Consider the following 19,863-nt stretch of genomic DNA (forward strand, 5'->3'; position numbering starts at 1 on the left):
TGAATTGAAATTATCTTTCTTTATTGCCGGAATTTCAATCTAATTTTAGTAAAACCTGAGCACCTCTAATTTTAAATCTGTTGTGGTTTTATAAACGCTAAAATATTTAGTTGTCTAAATCTGGTTGCGAATCGCTTTCCTATAATGTGTATTCTAGTAGCGCCACTATGCGTTCGTGTTGGCCAAGACTTTATTCAGATTGGTGTCGCTATACAATGAAAAAATCGTTATTTTAATTTACGATATCTCAGGGAGGGTGATTGGCAGCATTGGTCAAGCGCCCGACCCATATATAAAGAAGAAAACCAGATCGGCATTCGTGCCCAGGACGTCCAGGGTTCAAATCCCGGTGTGGTCAAAAAAATAAAGAAAAGTGAAACTTGGGCTTCATACGCCACACGATGCCGTAAGTTATGGGAAATCTGTGATAGGAAATCTGTCACCAGTGGCGTATGAAGCCAAACGTTTTTTGTGGAAGGAAGTGCAATGGCACGTGATTTATTTACATGGCAAACAATCAAAACTTTTATTGTGGAACTACTGTACATAAAAGATCGAAAACCGCACCTCCTTAATTAAAGTTTGGTGGGACATCTACAATTTAGTTGTGCGAGCACGGTGTGAACTAAACGATGTTTTGAAGAATGCACATCAATAGTGTTGGAAGGCATAGTACGAAGAAACTGGCAACTGGCTTGCTGGATCCTCCCATTCCTATCGACACAAGTTTTACAATTAAAATTACTGTTTAGTAATTCATTCTTCGATGTCTCAGGACGATATATTTTGGAGAAAGTTTTTACAAAAGCAGATATTGTGCGTATTGATTACAGACCATACTTCCACAAACTGTGGCCGGAATAGAAATGTATTGTAAGGAAAGTTCATAAAAAATTTAAAGTTTTTTTAAAAAATGTTCACCGTGGTTGCATCCATCAGTTGTACAGGTTTTGTTGCATTGCTCAAAGGTTGTTCCTCCACTTGTTATTTCAGTACACGTGGATCCAATATCTGTAGCTGAACAACTTCTAACCATTGTGCGCGGGTAACCACGTCGATTGTCGGCTAAATCGGCTGCATTTCACAATAAAGAAGAAAGGCAATTATTTTCATGTACTGCTAACAAATGCAGTTACATTCCTAGGGGGGCATTATACGTTACGATGCAAGCAGTACTTACAAGTGAGTTTTCCGTTTTCCCCGCGATCTGTGTAAACGCAGTACTTATGATTTGCTTGTTGGCATGCTCTCGGTATAGTAGGGTTGTATAAGCAGCTGTCAGAACCAGCTGACACATTGGAGGAAGAGCTAGTGCAGCTGTAGCACCTAGGTCTTGTCGCTGAATGCGTGAAAAACTTTTCATAGAATGAACCAGATTGTAATTTAATTTGTTGGTAAAGAAGTAAACTTACGCCATCCATCATTGCATCCTTGAGTTTGACAAGTTTCTTTGCAGGTTGTCTCAAATCCATTGGATGAAGGATAAGCCGTGTTTGCGCATCCAGGCGTCATAGAAGAGTTGGTACAACCCCTCTCGATAGAAATCTCTTGGTAACCTTTATCGCGACATGTTAAATACTGATATAATAAATTACCATTTAGACAATCGACATGAAAAGTTACAATTAGTTACCATTGTTGTAATTGGAAGGTATTGTACGGTATGTCACTCGGGAGTAACAAAATTGCTGATCAATTGGACATCTGATCAACCGTTTCTGGCCTTTTTTGCACAAACGTGTTCTTGAGTCACATTGATAACAAAAAAGCGCTGGAATTGTTCCGTCAGCTGTGAATGATGAATATATGTATCATGATCATTAGGTTTGCAGTCTTGGCAGCCCAGGCATTGCAGCCTAGCTGGATCAGCCACTTTTTCCTGACAAGTCGGAGCAAGATTTGAAAAATCAAGCTCCAGGGAAGGTTTGAACTCACGACCCTGGGCTAACCAGGCCCAACGATCCACCAACTAAACTACAGGAGCTCAGTGGTTTCGCGGGGTATATTGTGGCCAAGGTACACTGGTGCGCAAGCGCACAACTTGCCAGGCAACCTTCACACATACGTAGGGGATCTCTACAAAAAGTGGCTGACCCAGCTAGGCTGCAATGCCTGGGCTGCCAAGCCTGCAAACCTAATGATCGCGATACGATAGCTGTGATCGCCAAGCAAGGACCTACGCAGTGGGGCGATCCTGGCAATCATGCCATTGCATGAAATATTACTGCGTTATATGTATCATGCACATTGTTTTTACGCGAATGACATTTCTTCAGTACCTTAAACATGTTTATTCGAATTTTATTAAGTGTATACTATACAGCTAAATGACTTACGCGTGAACTTGTTACAACCATTTTCAGCACACGTTCGTGTACATGACTGTTCCACGTATCCGATCAACCTGGGGTCAGCAGGTGGTAGAAACGTGCATTCTTCACTGGAAGTCGTATCCCTAGTACATCCACGAGAAATAACGGTTTGAACCAATTTTTCACCTATTAATTATATTAGTTGCTAATGTCGATGTAGTTGCGAAGGCTACGTCAAATTAACTTGCTTGCGTCATAGAGACGAGCTTGGCTTGCAATGCAATATATGTAGGTCGGATCGGCGCAGTCGGAAGCCTTTTCTGATCCTGTGCAAGTTGTTTCTGTTGCGTTACTACATTGGATGCACTGTTGGACAGAAGGGTTTCGCGCTGAAAATATCAAAATAAATATTAAAAAAAACAATAAAATGTTACTACACGTGATATTAGATAAATCCGTGACCAATTACCAGTGGAGCATGTGGTTCCAGAAAAACTGGGCGGACAAACGCATTTTCCTTTCAAGTAGTCGCAGTAACCATTGACACAGTTGGGGCAGCCCACAAAGTCTTCTGTACGTGTACATTTTGTAAAATTGTTACATATGATTCTTAAGAGCTTTCCTTCTTTTCACCACAAAATCAATATGTACAACATGAATAAAACATACGAGTGGATTGAGTATTGCAGAGATTCCCTGTGCAGTAATAAAGGCATGTCGTTGTTTCCCTGCCTCTAATAAGTTTGGTGTTGCACTTTGTTAGTGAAGATACAGTATCCGATGAACACCCGCGTGCAACCGCAACTGCCAAACCTGAAATGTACCTCAGCTGAAATACATGTTTCTTCAAACTTAAATGTTTGATATAGGCCTATGTTTCCAGAACTTTCCCACTCCCTATGTCAAGCTAACCATATAGCTTTCAATGTACCGAATAAAGTATTTCGAAAATTAGAATGTTTTGCTACATATTAGGTTAAAGTGTGATAACATAAAAACTCTTCATTACAACATTTTGGGCAAGCAATAATATATCAAATACATCATTCGAGAGTCATTTTATTAAAAGTTGGTTTGCAAATCATAACAAAAAAATCTTAGCTCAAATTATTACAAAACATGTATTGCTACAATATGGCATTGTTTTATCGGTTTCATACACCCACCATCAACAATTGTGAAATTCGTGCAACAATACTGCGCAGACGAACAAGTTTTCGATGGAACTGCTGTTGCTTGTTTGTAACAAGAGCTGTTTCCCGGGTTGTATCTATCCCATCCACATGAGTAGCACGTGGATTTGCCTTCAGAAAATATGTGAAATAAAAGGAAAGATGTCATAATGTGCCAAAGGGACCAAACAATGAAACGTTCTTGTTAGTATCGATCAATTTTCTCGACAAACAACTTTAAAAATTATTATTGGCGAGACACTTGAACGATTTAAAAAAAGAGAACATTTACCCATAGCCAGCTGAATGGTGGACACGACAAGAATCAACAACTTAAGTTTCATGTTTCCTTCCCGAAGACTTTTTCAATCAAATGACAAATAAACCTAAGAAGTGGTGACACATGCAACAATTTCAACAACTGTTTTCATGTTAGCGAAAGCAGCAAAAATTGATATGATATAGCAAATAACCATGGAGCCAAAGGCAATATGCTGATTATTTTAAGCAAACGTTTCGAACACTGTTGTGCTCATCATCAGTGCTGTGAACAAATTGACCAAATTGCGACTAAACGCCCACAAAAGCGGGCATGCTATAACTTTGGAGAATTTAGGTATAATATAACAGTTTAATAAGGTAGTATGCCGAAAGCTTTTTGACACCAACTCACTAAACAATGAATTTTTCTATTCCACTTTAATGAAAAAGGTAAAAATGTATGCATTGAAAAAGTTTATTTATATGCGCAAGGAGTTGCAATTGGAAATCTGCATGATTTGAATACATAATTTTTTTATCCACGCTGGGCAAACATTTGTATTTCTACAAAATACTTAAAAGTACACGCGAGTTTTATTCTCTGACTATCGTGCACGAAAACGTAACCATTTCTCTCTCTATGTACAAGTTGCCAACCGTGCTTGTACCACTGATATATTCATATTTTTGAAAGGCTTAATCTGTATGGGTATGCGTTGTTGTTTTTTATCCAAAAGTGTATGTTTTCATTAAATACGTATTGTAAGTTATATGGCACACTGAGGTACGTATTTAGAGACCCACGTGGCCGAAAAAGCATACGTCTTCTGAAGGGGTCATAATCCTATTACACAATTTAAAATCACTACTTTTTTTCTGCTGCTTTATCAAAGAGCTCTGTGCTTGTGTTTGGCTGCTGATGGTAACCTGTACATGCGGATAATATACGACATTACTAAAATAACCTTTCTTTGCTCTTCTAAGCAAGACCAGACAATAATCTTCAACTACAAGAAATATATCTTTGTGTTATGTAAACTCCATTTTTATAACCTGTTCACATTACAGAGGTTTTACTTTCCCAAACGGGAATGTACGATGGCTTTCAAAATAATGTGAAACTGACACGGACTGGCAAATATTCATGTAGGTACTATTATACTCCACCCCCTGGACGTTGCGCCGCAACTCAGCAAAGATCTTTCATCACCTCTTCGGTAAATAAAGTCAATACTAAGTAATCAAATATAAATTACATGATGTTTTCGACTGGCGAGGAGCTCGGGTTTTTACAATATGAGCTTTCTGACTTCTCTTGCTGTGTGATTAAATTTGTCTGACTCGCGTCTGATTAAGACCTATACTTATTAAATGTGGTTCGAAAGTGCGTTGCTAGGATACTGCACAATGTGCTGGTATTGACAATGTTTAAATCAAAATCAAGTATAAAGAAACCACTGACGCACGGACGCTGGATCAATAAATTTTATTCCCAAAATCGAAAATTGTTAAATGTAAAAGATTGTTTACGATGCTACCATATTGGAGCACCAAATATTGGTATTTTGTAACCAGGACCAGAGCTAGGCAGTAACCTCTATTGCGTGCAGAAACAAGGAAACCGAGATAGATATTCATATATTTGCTATTACAAGTTTATTCACTTACATGCGTCGAAACAATCCATTTACCGTTTTTCATCGCTGGCTACAAGGAATATGTAGCATGTCGGGTTAAACTAATCTTCTTGATTTCTAAATTTGATTTCAACTGTTGGAGGCTAGTAAATCGGATCTTACCTAATATTACCTAGTTCTACCAAGAAAACAAATGCCGCAAATATTGATTTTGTGAGTAGATATTAGTAGAAAAGCAAAACTTTAGATACGTGAAAACTATTGTAAATGTCAAGTAGCTGTGTCAAAAATGTCAAAACACGAGCTCCTTACCAGACAATGGACCTGTACAGGGAGGTATGTTATAACAGAACCTTCAAGAATATTTGCCTATTCAGCAGCATAGTCAAAAACTTAAGCACGTAGCTCTTTGACAACGCATATGCAACCAGGGTATTGTACCGTTTTTCCAAACGAAAATAAATAATCACAGCCAATCAACGGCACGCGTTAGCCTGTGTAAATATTCAATCTAAGTGAATGTTCAGTTCATGATTCAATTTGTGAGGCACGCATGATAATAAACGTTACTTAGTGGTTCGCTGCAAAACCAGTTTCCGTTATTGGCATATTATGTCATAGCGTTTGTGACCTAACATGAAATTTTTGTACCTGACCGTGAGACCAAAGTTCTGTTCATGAAACAACTGACATCGCAATTGAGAAGGGGCCACATGACATATAGAAATCTCTATCAACACGAACTATTATCGCAAATCTTTTCGTTTGCTGTTTAATTTAGCCTTCCTCAGTTCTTTTGTCAGTAATAGTGCATAAGTATTGTAGATTTTGCAGAATCCAATGACTTAATAATGATGAGGGAGTTACAGTAAAAATAAATATTTCATTCGCATTTTCACTTTTTTGCAATACTTGAAGAAAGAGAGGATGAGCTTCCACTTGTGCGATAAAGTATGACGATCTTCCTCTATACCCATTTCTAAACGGGATTAGTTTTGTATGTTTAGTGATTGTAAAAGAATTTCAGATCTAATTGTTCTGTAATGTATGTTCATCGCACTGAAAGACAAAATTGTTATTAACTTTGTTATTGTTCTCAGAGGTTTTATCACGGGTGAATTTGTTGTTATTAGTTTAATCATGACTCACTATTTGTGGATATCGTTGTGTTTAAGTTTTGTTTGGTGTTCAAGTTGCGAAGCTCAAAACATGAACAACCAGAACACAACCGAACAATCAATGGTGAGTCCTTGGTCCACACAACTATTTATGTTCTTGTACGTGGTATGGTTTAACGAACAACCATTTAAACACCATTTTAAAACATAGAAAAAAATACTTAATTTATAGTTAATGAAAACAGATCAATTACATTACAGGCAAGGAACGGTGCCACCACGCTTCTTTTGATGCAAGTAATACAACAAAACATCAGAGCGATAGTTCTAAATAACCTCGCTTATTCAGTTGCCTGTTACCAAGGAAAATCGCTTGATCTTGCCTTTGCGCTACAAAACTATGCCAGATATGGACTGTACGGTTGTTGGTGCATAATTGGAGGGACAGGCAAACCAGTAGACAGTATTGACAGGTAGGTGGGAGTACATAATATTATCAACAGGCTTTTTGCATTGTGTTTGTCACCGACTTTTTTCCGTAAGGTGCTGCAAAGTGCATGATGAGTGTTTCGGTGCTGCCGCGAAACGACACAACAAAAACATATTGACGAACACGTTGATGTACAATGCCAAGTACACTGTTGTCTGCGAAAAACGCAAAACTATATGCTGTAAGTATTAAACTTATGTACTACAGCAGTAATGATACTTTTAATAAACTACATCAGCCATTACCAATAGGTCATTGAACTTAGAGCTTGAAGTTTTGAATCTATTCTTGTGTAAACGATATTTCTGAGACAAAACATTGCACAATCAACTTAAATGCTATTTGATACGACGTACTCCCAGTTACCAGGAAATGACACGTCATGATTAATTTCAGCTGGAAGCAGTCAGTTCGGCTTGGAAGCTTGTCAGTGTGATCGTTCATTCAGTTCATGTCTGAACAAACATAAAAGCAAGTGGAATCTTTCTCACATACTTGCATCAGGAAGAAGAAAATGTTGAATGTCAGCAACCGATGGTTTTTCTCAACGAATCGAAATAGTTAACAAGATTGACATTTGGGTGATTTTTTGCAGCTGGAAAATAAAAAATTACACATAAATATATCAACGTTTGATCAACTGAAGTATTTATCACGAAACTTTTGTCCATATGCTCTTCATGCGTAAATGTTGTTCAGGCAAATGCACTTCTTTGATATTTCTATTATTCTTGAGCAATGTATACAGTAGAAAATAAACGAATATAACATTACACTAACATAGCGCTCTACCTGCTTTTATTTCGTTTCGTTTTTTTTGCATCACTACAAAATCCCATTAGTGGGCAGACTAGAATCATTGATGGAAAGCCTACATTTCTTACTCCCTTTAAGAAATTATATAACACGAAGCAACATGTACGTAAAGTTGCACAATCGCCACAAGTGTATGTTCAAAAGTGCATATAGTTGCTTAAACCAATACTACAATAACATGGGGATATTTGGTAAGATGTGATTTATAAGCATTCAACAGTTCAAATTTTAGAAATCGAAATGATTAGACATTTTCAAGTACTTAACCTGTCGCAGCCCATCACCCCCCAGTGCCACTGGCTGCGATCTACGGCGAGGAAATCAACTTTACATGGGCGCCTGACCTGATAACCTTTATGATTTTATCGGTGTCCATGCCATTTTATTTCTTTGTATGTTGTTTTTCTGCGTAGTTTTTTTTCGTAAAAACAAACATGATTTGAGTTACTTCAAATTTGCATTATTTTTCCGACGATCATGGGCTTGATGTAACATCTGCAGAACATAGACCAGCGGTGACTTAGAAACGTACTTGTTTACCCAAGTGTAATTGCCTATAACAGGTAAACATTAGTTAACTTTGATATGCCGTGTCGTCTAAGAGAAGCAAACAAATCCAAAGAGTTTAACTGGAGTTTTTCCAAGTCGTAAAAAAGTTAAAAAGGAGTTCATCAAAGGGTAATAAACAAACATTAAACACCACGAGACCGTGCTGCAGTTTAACCCAACATGCTACATACCCATTATGGCCAGCGATGAAAAACGGTAAATGGGTTGTTTCGACACATGTGAGTGACTAAACTTGTCATGGCAAATATGTGAATATCTATCTCGTTTACCTTATTTCTACGCGCAATAGAGGTCACTGCCTCTATCTTGTCCTGGTTACAAAATACCAGTTTCTGGTGCTCCAATATAGTAGCATCGTAAACAATTTTTTACATTTAACAATTTTCGAGTTTGGAAATACAATTTAGTTGATTATTTGTGGTCCAGCTTCCGTGAATCAGTGGCTTTTAAGAATTGAATTGAATTGAATTGAATTTGAATTGAACATTGTCAACATCAGCAACTTATGCAGTATCCTAACAACGCATTTTCGAACCACATTTAATTAGTCTTCATCGAGCGCGAAAAAGTCTCCGAACGCTGTTCATCGAAAGGTCGTTGTGTAACAAGTAAACAATATGACACTATGAGCCAATACCAATTTGATTCGATGAACGTTTGTCTATTCTGAATTTTTGGAACCGTATTGTGTATCTATATTATCTATATCAATATTGTGAATATTATGCATTGTGTCGCATCTTGCCCTTGTCACGCCTCTGGAAAGGGATCTATTATACACATTTTGAGTAAGATGTATAGTTAAAAGCATGTGGAATATACAGAATATGTTGCTGCGTGTTGTGGTATTACTTCAAGAGTATGCGAAATAGAAGCTTTCCATCAATGATTCTAACCTTTGCACTGATATATTTTTGTAGTTTACAAACAAAATGAAAAAAATGAAAGTAAAGCGCAATGTTTGTGTAATATCATACCCGTTTATTTTCTACTGTAAACATGGCTAAAGAAAAATACAAAAATCAAAGATGTGCATTTGCCTGAACAACATCTCCAGATAAATACTTCAGTTTATCAAACTTTGAGATACTTGTAAGTTACCAATTTTTTTTGGTTTTCCAGCAGCAAAATCACCCAAATGCCAATGTTAAGTTAACTGTTTCGATTCGTTGAGAAGAACTCTTGGTTGCTGACATTCAACATTTTCTTCTTCCTGATGCAAGTATGTGAGAAATGTTCCACTTGCTTTTATGTTTGTTCAGACATGAACTGAATGAACGATCACACTGACAAGCTTCCAAGCCGATCTGGCTGTTTCCAGCTGAAATCCATCATAACATGCCATTTCCTGGTAACTGAGCTTATACGTCGTATCAAATAGCACTTAAGTTGATTATGTAGTATTTCGTCTTAGAAATATCGTTTATACAAGAATAAATTCAAAACTTTAAACACTAAGTTCAATGACCTATTGGTAATAGCTAGTTTAGTTTGTTTATTTGCAGCACTTTACGAAAGAAGTCGATGCCAAACACAATGCAAAAAGCCTGATGATACAAAGTTTCACACTCGCACCTACCTGTCAATACTATCTACTGGTTTGCCCGTCCCACCAATTACGCACCAACAACCGTACACTCCATATTTGGCATAGTTTTGTAGCGCAAAGGTTAAATCAAGCGATTTTCCTTGGTAACAGGCAACTGAATACGCCAGGTTATAGAACTATCACTCCGATGTTATGTCTCAACATTTGCATCAAGAGAAGCGTGCTGGTGTAGCGCAAAAGAACTTAATCACTTGTTTGCGTTTCATTTCCAAGTGTCACGCTTTCGTTAGATCACGTATTCTTTTACGCCACGTTCTTTTTCGCCTTTTGTTGTTTCACCTTCCACCTGGTTAGTTAAATGTTTTGTGTTGATTTATATTTTTATTTACAAAGTGTCTCGAACACACCAGTCACCGCACGTTGATTTTATACCGTAGCGCTAGCTCCCTTCCTCTCACGTGACACTGTTGGGCCAATGACTGGCGAGACTAAAGATAAAACCGGACTAACACGAGACGCTAAGGAAAATCGAAGGCAGACCGTTTTTGGGAGATTATGATTCGTCTGTGCTCTTTTTAAAGTTTTATGAACAAGATTGAATTGAATTATTTAACCGTTGTGCTGGAACAGGCTTGTGGTTAGCCGTTAATGCAGCGTCCTGAGGACCTTGGAAAGCGTTTGTTTAAGAAGCGTAACACTGGCACCGTTTCTTGCCTGTAATGTAAATGTATTTGTTTTCATTAACTTTTAGAAAAGTTGTTTTGTTTGAAATAGTTGTTCGTTAAAACATACGACGTACAAGACAAGAAATAGGTAGCCACTTTCTTTTTTAAAAAACCTGCCATCGTCTGTAGTGTTTACTAACAAACCATAGTGATATGAGCAAAAGTCTGAGAAATACGCACGAAATGGTGACTCAGTCTAAAAACTTTAAAACGGATTTGCTTGTTCCTAACGATCGAATTTTTCAAAACTTTGTTTCCTGCGTCACGCAAGCATAAAACGTCACATTTATCAAGGCAATTAGGACTCACTGGTTGATGTTGACACACCAGTAAAAAACTACAAGCGGCTCATTAAATCCAGCGACAGGTACTTTTTAATGATTTTTTTGTGACAAATGACTCAAATCCTGTGTTAGTTATTTGTTGAAAAATTACAAGGCGACAGTTAAGTTTTTGGCTAAATTTAAGTGGGTAATTTGATATTTACCAATCGAACATAAATTTTGAATGATATTACTGCAGTTGGTACAATCTAAAGCAAATAGATACATAAGCAAAAATGTTGCTTAGTTAATCGTACAAATTTCCTAATACTTCAATGCACGTTTAACTTGTTTAGATGCGCCATACGAATTTAGCAGATAAAAATTCCAAATAATTTTACCGGAAGTGGGCGCTGTTAAGCCATCTTTTTTATATTCTCCACAGACATAGCCACGGGGCGGGCGATTGGCAACATCGGTCAAGCGTCCGACCATATACCCAGAAGTAAACCTGATCGGGATTCGTGCCCAGGATATCCTGAGTTCAAATCCAGGTGTGGTAAAAAAAAATAATACTCACACACACGTAAGAGGGAGAAACGAAAAAAAAAGCATTTACCGGATAAGATTTAACTCCATTCTTCGGTTTAAACGGAGCCACATGTTGCATGATCTAGCACAGAGGAATGATTTGCCCATGCATACATTATCCCGCTGCGTATAATCGACTAACGCGACCTCAAAATCAGCGTGCCACGAAACTAAATCTTGATGTTTCACAAGGCGTGGGCTACTTGCGTGACGCACAATAGGACCATAATATACGCATAAACGCCGGCTGGTGTGAATGCCCCGTCGCTTCGAAACCGCTCCGCCAGTCGCTAGTCGTGTCTGGTGTGAATCCCGCTTTAGTTAACAAATTTTACTTGTGCATAACAGCAACACATGCCTATTAAGTTTAAAGCATATTGCACAGCGAAGGCAAAAAACAGTAAAGCATAACGAAGGCTAAAAGGATCAACACCAAATTAGCAGGTGATCAGAAAATTTCCTCCCAAAAATCAATATTATGTTGTTTGCAAACGTCTGTTACTTCCAAGACGAACGAAGCTGGCAAATGTTTCTTTTTAATTCCCAAACACCTTTGTTTCCAAGTTATTGGTCCAACTGTACATTACTGTGATAACATGAACAAAGGATATGTAACATCGAAAATCACTCATGCACAACGTTGCGTCACTCAGTATACGTAATTGAATTTCAACACAATGTCAATTTGGCCTTTTATGTGACATCATAATGAAAAAGCATCAGCTTGCGAAAGATTGTCAAATGATCCTGATTTTTTTCCTAATTTAAACCATATGCACCGAAATCTAATTGGAATGCAATGTTCGGTTATGCAGCTATAGACTAGTTGTGTGCGCTTGGCTACGTGACCTGCAGGCAAATACAAGTTTTCTGTCTAGTCCACAGACAAGACAGCTTGACTTGCGGTAAAAAACAACGAAAAGGTACGCTTTAAACAGTAACGCCTGAGTGCACATTTTACAACCTCACACAGTTATTTGTGCGTTGAAGTGATATTCATAAACAAGAACTTCCGCAATAAAATGAATGTGTGCAGCCCAAATGCATTGTTTCTCTCGTTGACATGCTCTGTGGTCTTTTACGTCAATCAAACAGTTAAAAATGTGGAAGAAAAGGTGATTAAATTGCGTTTGAATGGAATGCCTTTTACAATTGCATCGCATAAAATTAGCTTGCAGTCGTCTCTTAAATGCACGAGGCCAAGTTCTGACTGGAATTGCCAGTTGGAAAGTGTTTTGGTTTAAAGCAAATATTTGTTTCTATGTTCGGAGACAACGTTAAATATCATATTATTTGATTATTTACCAGGTTAGCGAGTCTCTGATGACATTTGACGCTTAATGATTTCTTTTGTTTGTATTGGCAGTAATACATTTGTATGAATAAATAACCCTAGTGAGCACGTACGGATTAAGAGACTTGCAAGATTCAGGTTGTGTGTTAAACCACAAACGTCTGACGTTGCTGCAGGAATCCGCAAACACACAATGAATATGTTGCAAAGTGTAGTTAACTATTTTCATGCAAATAATTTCGCACAATTCAACCACGTTCACCCATTTGCTCATAAACAAACACGGTTATGTTTTTCACGAGTTTCGAATGCAATCTTTTAACAACGTTACTCAAACGACATATTATGCATTGATTAGATGTACTTACAACTAGATTTTTTAGCTGTTTTGAATTAGATTTGAATTAAGTTAGATGCGCCTCGGTTTTCCTTTCACCAAATTAAAATTAAATTAGCTAGTTGTCCGAGTCTGCTTACAGCAGCGCATAATTATCCCGACTTTGCTGACAAGTAACGAATGAACGCATGTTGTTGCTATAACTTTGAATTGACGATGTATATTGTAATCAACCTATTTATTAAAAGTAAATGTGTAAATAACTCTAATTGTCTCAGAGATATTTAACAGCGTCTCAATGGCGCTAGCGAGTGATGAGCCTCTTGGGTTGTAATGATTTCTTCTACCTCGTCCTGCAAAGTAATCAGACCTTGGATAATTCTCTGGATAACGATTGCATTGAAATCTGATTACTGTTTCATCAAAACGGCACATTACGAACTCTGCAATACGAACGTCGATTCTACCAGATTCAGAGTGAATTGCAGTTGTAAAGTAGAATATTAGCAGAATAGTAGAATGAAATTACAGGTACACACTGGGCCTTTTAAAGCTCTCCCTCCTGAGAGCTGATTGGTAAATAATGTCACGTGATATCATGAACCGCTTGAAATAACATAATACAAGAACAGAAGTACAGGATATTGTAAACTGGGGCATCGAGGTTATATGTAAACAGGATATAGGTGATTCACATGTGCTGGAGACGAGTGGTTTTCTGAGTCACTGTTGGACACATTCTGGGGGAACACTAACGGAAGGCGATCGCTCGTGTGATATCTGCGACGCATTTAAATGGTTAGTATAATACAAGAATAAAGATAAAATAGAAGTTACCTAATGTTTTCCTATGGTAAGCTCGTGTTTGACTTCTCCTTCCCTTTTTGTGAACATTTTCCCTAAAGGTATCAGGAACATTTCAACTACAGAGATGGGTGTTTTTTTGTAAACATCTTAGCATTTAGGAACACAACTCACGGGTTTTCTCATAATTCTGAGTATAAAGAGACTGGCCCATATTTTAACATGACAGTGTTAATAACAATATGGGCCAGTCTCTTTATACTCTTAGCATTTGTTAAGGCAACGATGTGCACTATTGAATATTCGCTTGTGGCAATTGTACAACATTATATTCAAAATATACGGTTACTGCCACACAGTAAGTATACCGAACATGTTGCTTCCCGTTCTAGTATTTCTTAAAGGTTGTGAGAAACGTAGGTTTTTTATCAATGAAAAAAAGCCTATCCACTAATAGGATTTTGTGGTGTTACAAAACAACACAAAAAAAAATGAAAACGTAGTGAAATGTTCGTGTAGTAATACATTCGTTTATTTTGTACTGTATACAAAGCTCAAGAAAAATACAAATATTAAACAAGTGCATTACCTAAATAACATTTGCGCAAAATAACACAAGAACAAATGTTTTGAGAGAAATACTTCAGGTAATCACACTTAGATATAATTATGTGTTACCAAAATCACCCAAATGTCAATGTTAAGTTAACCCAATTGTCAAGTCTGTTGATAAGAACCCTTGGTTTCTGACATTCAACATTTTCTTCTTGCTAATGCAAAGCTGTAAAAAGGATTCCACTTGCTTTTGTGTTTGTTAAGACATGAACTAAACGAACGATCACACTGACAAGCTTCCAAGCCGAACTGACTGCTTCCAGCTGAAATTAATCATAACGTGTCATTTCCTGGTAACTTTGCGATGTTTCGGCTTAGAAATATCGTTTATACAAGAATAGATTCAAAACCTTTAAACATTAAAGATTTAATGGCTGATGTAGTTTGTTTATAGTATCATTGCTTCTGTATTGCAAAATTTAATACTTACAGCATATAGTTTTGCGGTTTTTGCAGACAACAGTGTACTCGGCATTGTACATCAACGTGCTCTTCAATTTGTCTTTGTCGTGTCGTTTCGCGACAGCACCGTAACACTCATCATGCACTTTGCAGCACCTTTCGGAAAAAAATTGATGCCAAACACAATACAAAAAGTCAGATGACAATATTTTTTTTACAATTTTGTACACCCGCAATTACCTGTCAATTTTGTCTACTGGTTTGCCCGTCCCACCAATCCCGCAGCGACAACCGTACAGTCCATATTTGGCATAGTTTTGTAGCGCAAAGGCAATATCAAGTGATTTTTCTTGATAACAAGCAACTGAATAAGCCAGGTTATTTAGAACTATCACTCTGATGTTATGTCTCAACATTTGCATCAAGAGAAGCGTGCTGGCGCCGTTTCTTGCCTGTAATGTAAATGTATCTGTTTTCGTTGACTGAAATTGTTTGGTATTTTTGTCCATTAGAATAGTTGTATCATTTTAGATGTGGTGTTTAAATGGTTGTTCGTTAAAACATACCACTAACAAGACAAGAAATAGTTGTGTAGAGCAAAGACTCACCATTGATTGTTCGGTTGTGTTCTGGATGTTCATGCAACTTGAACACAAAACGAAACTCAACCACAACCCTATCCACAAATAGTGAGTCATGATTAAACTAACAACACCAAACTCCACAGCTGACAAAACCTCTGAGAACAATAACAAAGGTAACCACAGTTTTGGCTTTCTGTGCGATAAAAATACATTACAGAACATTCAGATTGGAATTATCTTTACAATCTCTAAACCTTAATCGCACATCTAAGAGCTCCTCTTCTGTTTTTTATGTATCTCAAATAAAGTGAAAATGCGAAATAAATATTTATTTTTAGTAGATCTCACTCATCATTATTAGGTTATTGGATTCTGCAAAGTCTACAATACTTATGCACTATTACTGACAACTACGATAATAGTTCGTGTTGATGCACACGCAGATTTCTATATGTCATGTGGCCCCTTCTCTATTGCTATGTCAGTTGTTTCATGAACAGAACTTTGGTCTCACGGTCAGGTACAAAAATTTCATGTTAGGTCACAAACGCTATGACATAATATGCCAATAACGGAAACTGGTTTTGCAACGAACCACCAAGTATCGTTTTTTATCATGCGTGCCAAACTGACTAAAACATAATTTAAATATTCACTTAGGTTTTACACATTTTAACGCGTACTTAAGGCGTTTATTGGTTGTGATTTCCGTTTGGAAAAACGGTACAATACCTTGGTTGCAAATGTGCTTTTTTCAGATATTAACATAATTCAAATGCTGCACAATATGCATTCATGCGCATGGGAAGCAAATATTAAGGTTTCACACTTTATACGTTTCTGTTAAAATAGTCCTTTGTGAAGGCTTACTCTAGGTAAATGTTGAAACTATGGGAACCAATGCAATAAATCATCACATTGACATCAAGAAGATTTTTTTTGCTGTGTTTAATTGCAACTTTAAGTTTATTTGATTGATTGGTGTTGTGAAGTATAAGCCGGTTAACTTCCTTGAGTCTCTCCGCGTGCGCTGCTATCAGGAAACCGAAAAAAAAAAACGTTTTGCCTGCTGCAAACAGTCGTACAACTAACCATATTCAAATGTTGTTTCAATCTCAGATTCAAGTTAATCGGGTTTGACGTACGTTTTGTTTAGCAGAGTTTCTATCAATTTATAGCACCACGGACGAAACGTAACATTTTGTTTTGAAGACACGTAAAAAAGAAACATATGCTTTGTTGTTATTATCAGGTGGCCAATCAGCTTATTAACTTCCGTTTGCAGGAAGACTATAGTTGCAGAATACTTTCTTAAATATAATGTTAATAAATTACTGTAACTAAATCCAGGCTACAGGCAGAATAATAAGTCACGTGAGCACAATGTAGTACTCTACACTCTACAGTGTATAAACTAACCAGTATGCAATAACGCAGAAGTGGTGAATGCTATCGCATGACAAGGCAGCATCAACTAACTGCGAAGGACGTTACTTGGCGATCATTGCTATCGTATTTGGATTATTTGATTCACTGACTTCGCAGCATGGCTGGATCAAACAGTTTTTTCCTCACAAGTTGGAGCTAGGTTTGAATATTCAAGCTCCCGGAGAGGTTTATAAACTCGCGATCCTGGGCTTACCAGGCCCCATGCGCAATCGACTGAGCTACTTGAGGGCCTTCGCAGTGGTGTAATCCTGACTTGCCATGCAATAGCATGGTAGAGATTCCAAACGTCGCTTGAGAAGTTGTTCGCTTCCCCATCAGTGTATCTTAACCATAAAACAACCGCTTTATAAGCTCCCGTAGCTCAGTCGGTATATCGCATTGGGCCTAATTAGCCCTCAGGAGTTTGTGTACTTCACGGGCGCGAAATTTTAAATTTTGACTCGACTTGCCGGGAAAAACTTGCTGATCCAGCAAACATTGCACTTTAATTTCTCCCGCCCATGTCTGCCCTAACGCCGAAGAAAAGATTTACTTTCAGCTGATTGTATTAAAAAAATTTAGTTAAATTAGTACAACAGCAAATATTTATTTTTGTGATTAACATGATTACGTCAGTGTGTAACCAAGACGACGAATCACGTGATGAGATCAAGACGTACCCGATGCGGTGGCTTCCGGCAGCACTTGTTTGTACTGTCAGTTTCTGCAGGGGATGGAATCAATCAAGTTACGGGACTGTAAACGACGTTCTTTCTCAGTACTTTAAGGTCCAGGCTTGGCAAATAGATTGGTTTTCGGTTTGTCAATCGCTGGTGTTTGTGATATCCAGTATTCCGCTGTCTTTCATCTTGGGGAGAATAAAATACAAAACCGCAGTAATTGCCATGATCAGCACAATGACAACAGGAATTTTGCTGATTACAATTGCTTTCGCTTTTCAAGAAGGATATTTTTTGGCACTGTCGGGTCACGGTATTGCAGGCATCAGCAATGTCCTCTCCATCTCATTGGTGCCAACTACAGCAGCTGTTTGGTTTTCTGCAAGTGAGGTAGCTTCAATTGTTGCTATAATCTCTGTAGGTTGGAGTCTGGGTGAAACGATGGGATCTTTCACCAGTCCCTTACTTGTGAATATAAATCAAACGCCTTTCATTGTTGGTAAAAGGATGGTTTGCCTTTACGTTTCACTAACAATAGTGGTGAGCGTATCCCTATTGGTTGCGCTGTTTGGGTTGGACAATGCTCCACCATCTGCCCCAAGTCACGCTCAAGCAAAAATACGACAAAATCGCTTTGTAGAAAATCCTTTAAGTTTTATGGAAGAAATCCGTCGATATAGGAAACTGGTGCGTGAACTTTTTACTAACCGTTTTTTCATAGTAGTGTTTATCGCGTACGGTTTTTCCATGTCTGTAAGTCGCTGTTTTTTGATTTTGTTGTCATCAATTCTTCACCAACAGTTCGAAAATTATTCCAACCTTAATTCAGACGCAGGGTATATCATGATGGGAAACTGGATCATGACTGTTGTTGGAACTTTAGCAGGTGGCCCGATTCTGACAAAAACTAAACGATATAAGATGTTTGTTGTGGTTTGTTCTTTCATGCAATCTCTTTCGTGCTTGTTGGGGCTACTCGGAATCTACACATCGTGTTTGACTGCGGTTTATGTTGGCATTATTTTGCTTGGCCTTTTTTCTGGTGGAAACGTGGTTGGAATGTACGAGATTATTTGCGAAATAACTTATCCCCATTCCACGAAACAAGCTTATGGGCTCTCCATTATAGCCCTCGGCATTATGAGAATACTAAACCCAGTATTAGGCAGGGCATTGCTTACATTCTTTGGGGCGGTCACAGCCATGGCTTTGCCTTTTGTCTCCACGCTCCTCGGAACCATACTGCTGGCAACTCAAAACTTCCCTCTGCTTAGATCTGAGGCAGAGGAAGAGGGTAAAAGATTGTTGGGCTGATTTTGTTCAGTCTTCTGATACAGTTGTGTCACCGTTTAAGGAACTAGGTTGAAAACTTTTCTCGATGTTTTTTTTGCAGGAAGTTCAAATAAATCCTATTTGGAACAATGCTTTGGACAAATGTTACTGATAAAGTGTACAACTTTAAGTTTTTTAGCACGAAACACTTTTGCTGTGATATTTAAGAACTCTAAATAAATGGTTTGACAATTACACTATAAAGGAATTGTTGGTTTTTAGTTTCTGAACTACTAATGGTTTTATGAAGTAAAAAAGTATTCTTTTATAATGGATGATAGTCCACTGTGTGGTTTATAACCGTATCAGTAACACCGTTATCTTCTACTTGCAATCTCTTATTGATGTTGAGTCACTTCGTTTGTGAACAGACAGAATAACACGTAGTGCGTATTGTATTGCGACGCCACACCATTGAGACATCGGGGTTTGTAACGGAGGCACAGTACTTAGAGGGCGACACCCCAATTCGATGCATTAAGTGTACTTCAGAGTCGATATTTGACAAACTAACTATAGTTTGATGAGCAATGTGGAGCCAATAATATGAATTGTGTATAATTTGCATATAGTCACACCAGCTGCACTGATGAGACCTTTTAGGTCGAAACGCTGGCCATCTGTCTGCAGCTTATACATAACTATAGTTTGATTTGCTCGCGACGTATTTGTTTAGGTTAAACATTGTCATGTGCATGATGTTAAGTTAATTTAATAGCACTCACAATTATGTGAATGACTCTTGCACTAACTTAACTTGACAACGAAAACATGCGTCTTTGAGTGCATTGTATTATATTTCATTTCTCACAAAATTAAACAAATTTGCGAAACATATGCATGCATGCATGCACTTGCATGCAAGATGTTTTTAAGGTTTTAC

General features: G+C 37.7%; 2 protein-coding genes across 2 annotated transcripts; both read left to right on the forward strand.

The window, feature by feature from the left end:
* Positions 1 to 6,591: 6,591 nt before the first annotated feature.
* On the forward strand, positions 6,592 to 7,511 carry LOC145914523 (basic phospholipase A2 acanthin-1-like). The gene is made up of 4 exons (XM_083002344.1): positions 6,592 to 6,624; positions 6,762 to 6,973; positions 7,044 to 7,171; positions 7,387 to 7,511. Exons 1-4 carry the CDS (start codon positions 6,592 to 6,594, stop codon positions 7,509 to 7,511), a joined length of 498 nt encoding a protein of 165 aa, XP_082858470.1.
* A 10,080-nt stretch (positions 7,512 to 17,591) lies between these two features.
* On the forward strand, positions 17,592 to 18,962 carry LOC145914524 (choline/ethanolamine transporter flvcr2a-like). Its single transcript, XM_083002345.1, has one exon. The coding sequence runs from the start codon at positions 17,592 to 17,594 to the stop codon at positions 18,960 to 18,962; it is 1,371 nt and encodes a 456-aa protein (XP_082858471.1).
* The last annotated feature ends 901 nt before the right edge of the window (positions 18,963 to 19,863 follow it).

The sequence above is a fragment of the Ascidia mentula genome, chromosome 9, assembly GCF_947561715.1.
Source record: "Ascidia mentula chromosome 9, kaAscMent1.1, whole genome shotgun sequence".
In the NCBI taxonomy this organism is placed as follows: Eukaryota; Metazoa; Chordata; class Ascidiacea; order Phlebobranchia; family Ascidiidae; genus Ascidia; species Ascidia mentula.

Excerpts from the sequence above, each read along its gene's own strand:
- LOC145914524 (XM_083002345.1), top strand. The coding sequence starts at position 17,592 with ATGATTACGTCAGTGTGTAACCAAGACGACGAATCACGTGATGAGATC.
- LOC145914523 (XM_083002344.1), top strand. The coding sequence starts at position 6,592 with ATGAACAACCAGAACACAACCGAACAATCAATG. Across the intron at positions 6,974-7,043 it reads CCAGTAGACAGTATTGACAG|GTGCTGCAAAGTGCATGATG; the intron begins GTAGGTGGGAGT and ends TTTTTCCGTAAG. Across the intron at positions 7,172-7,386 it reads AAAACGCAAAACTATATGCT|CTGGAAGCAGTCAGTTCGGC; the intron begins GTAAGTATTAAA and ends GATTAATTTCAG.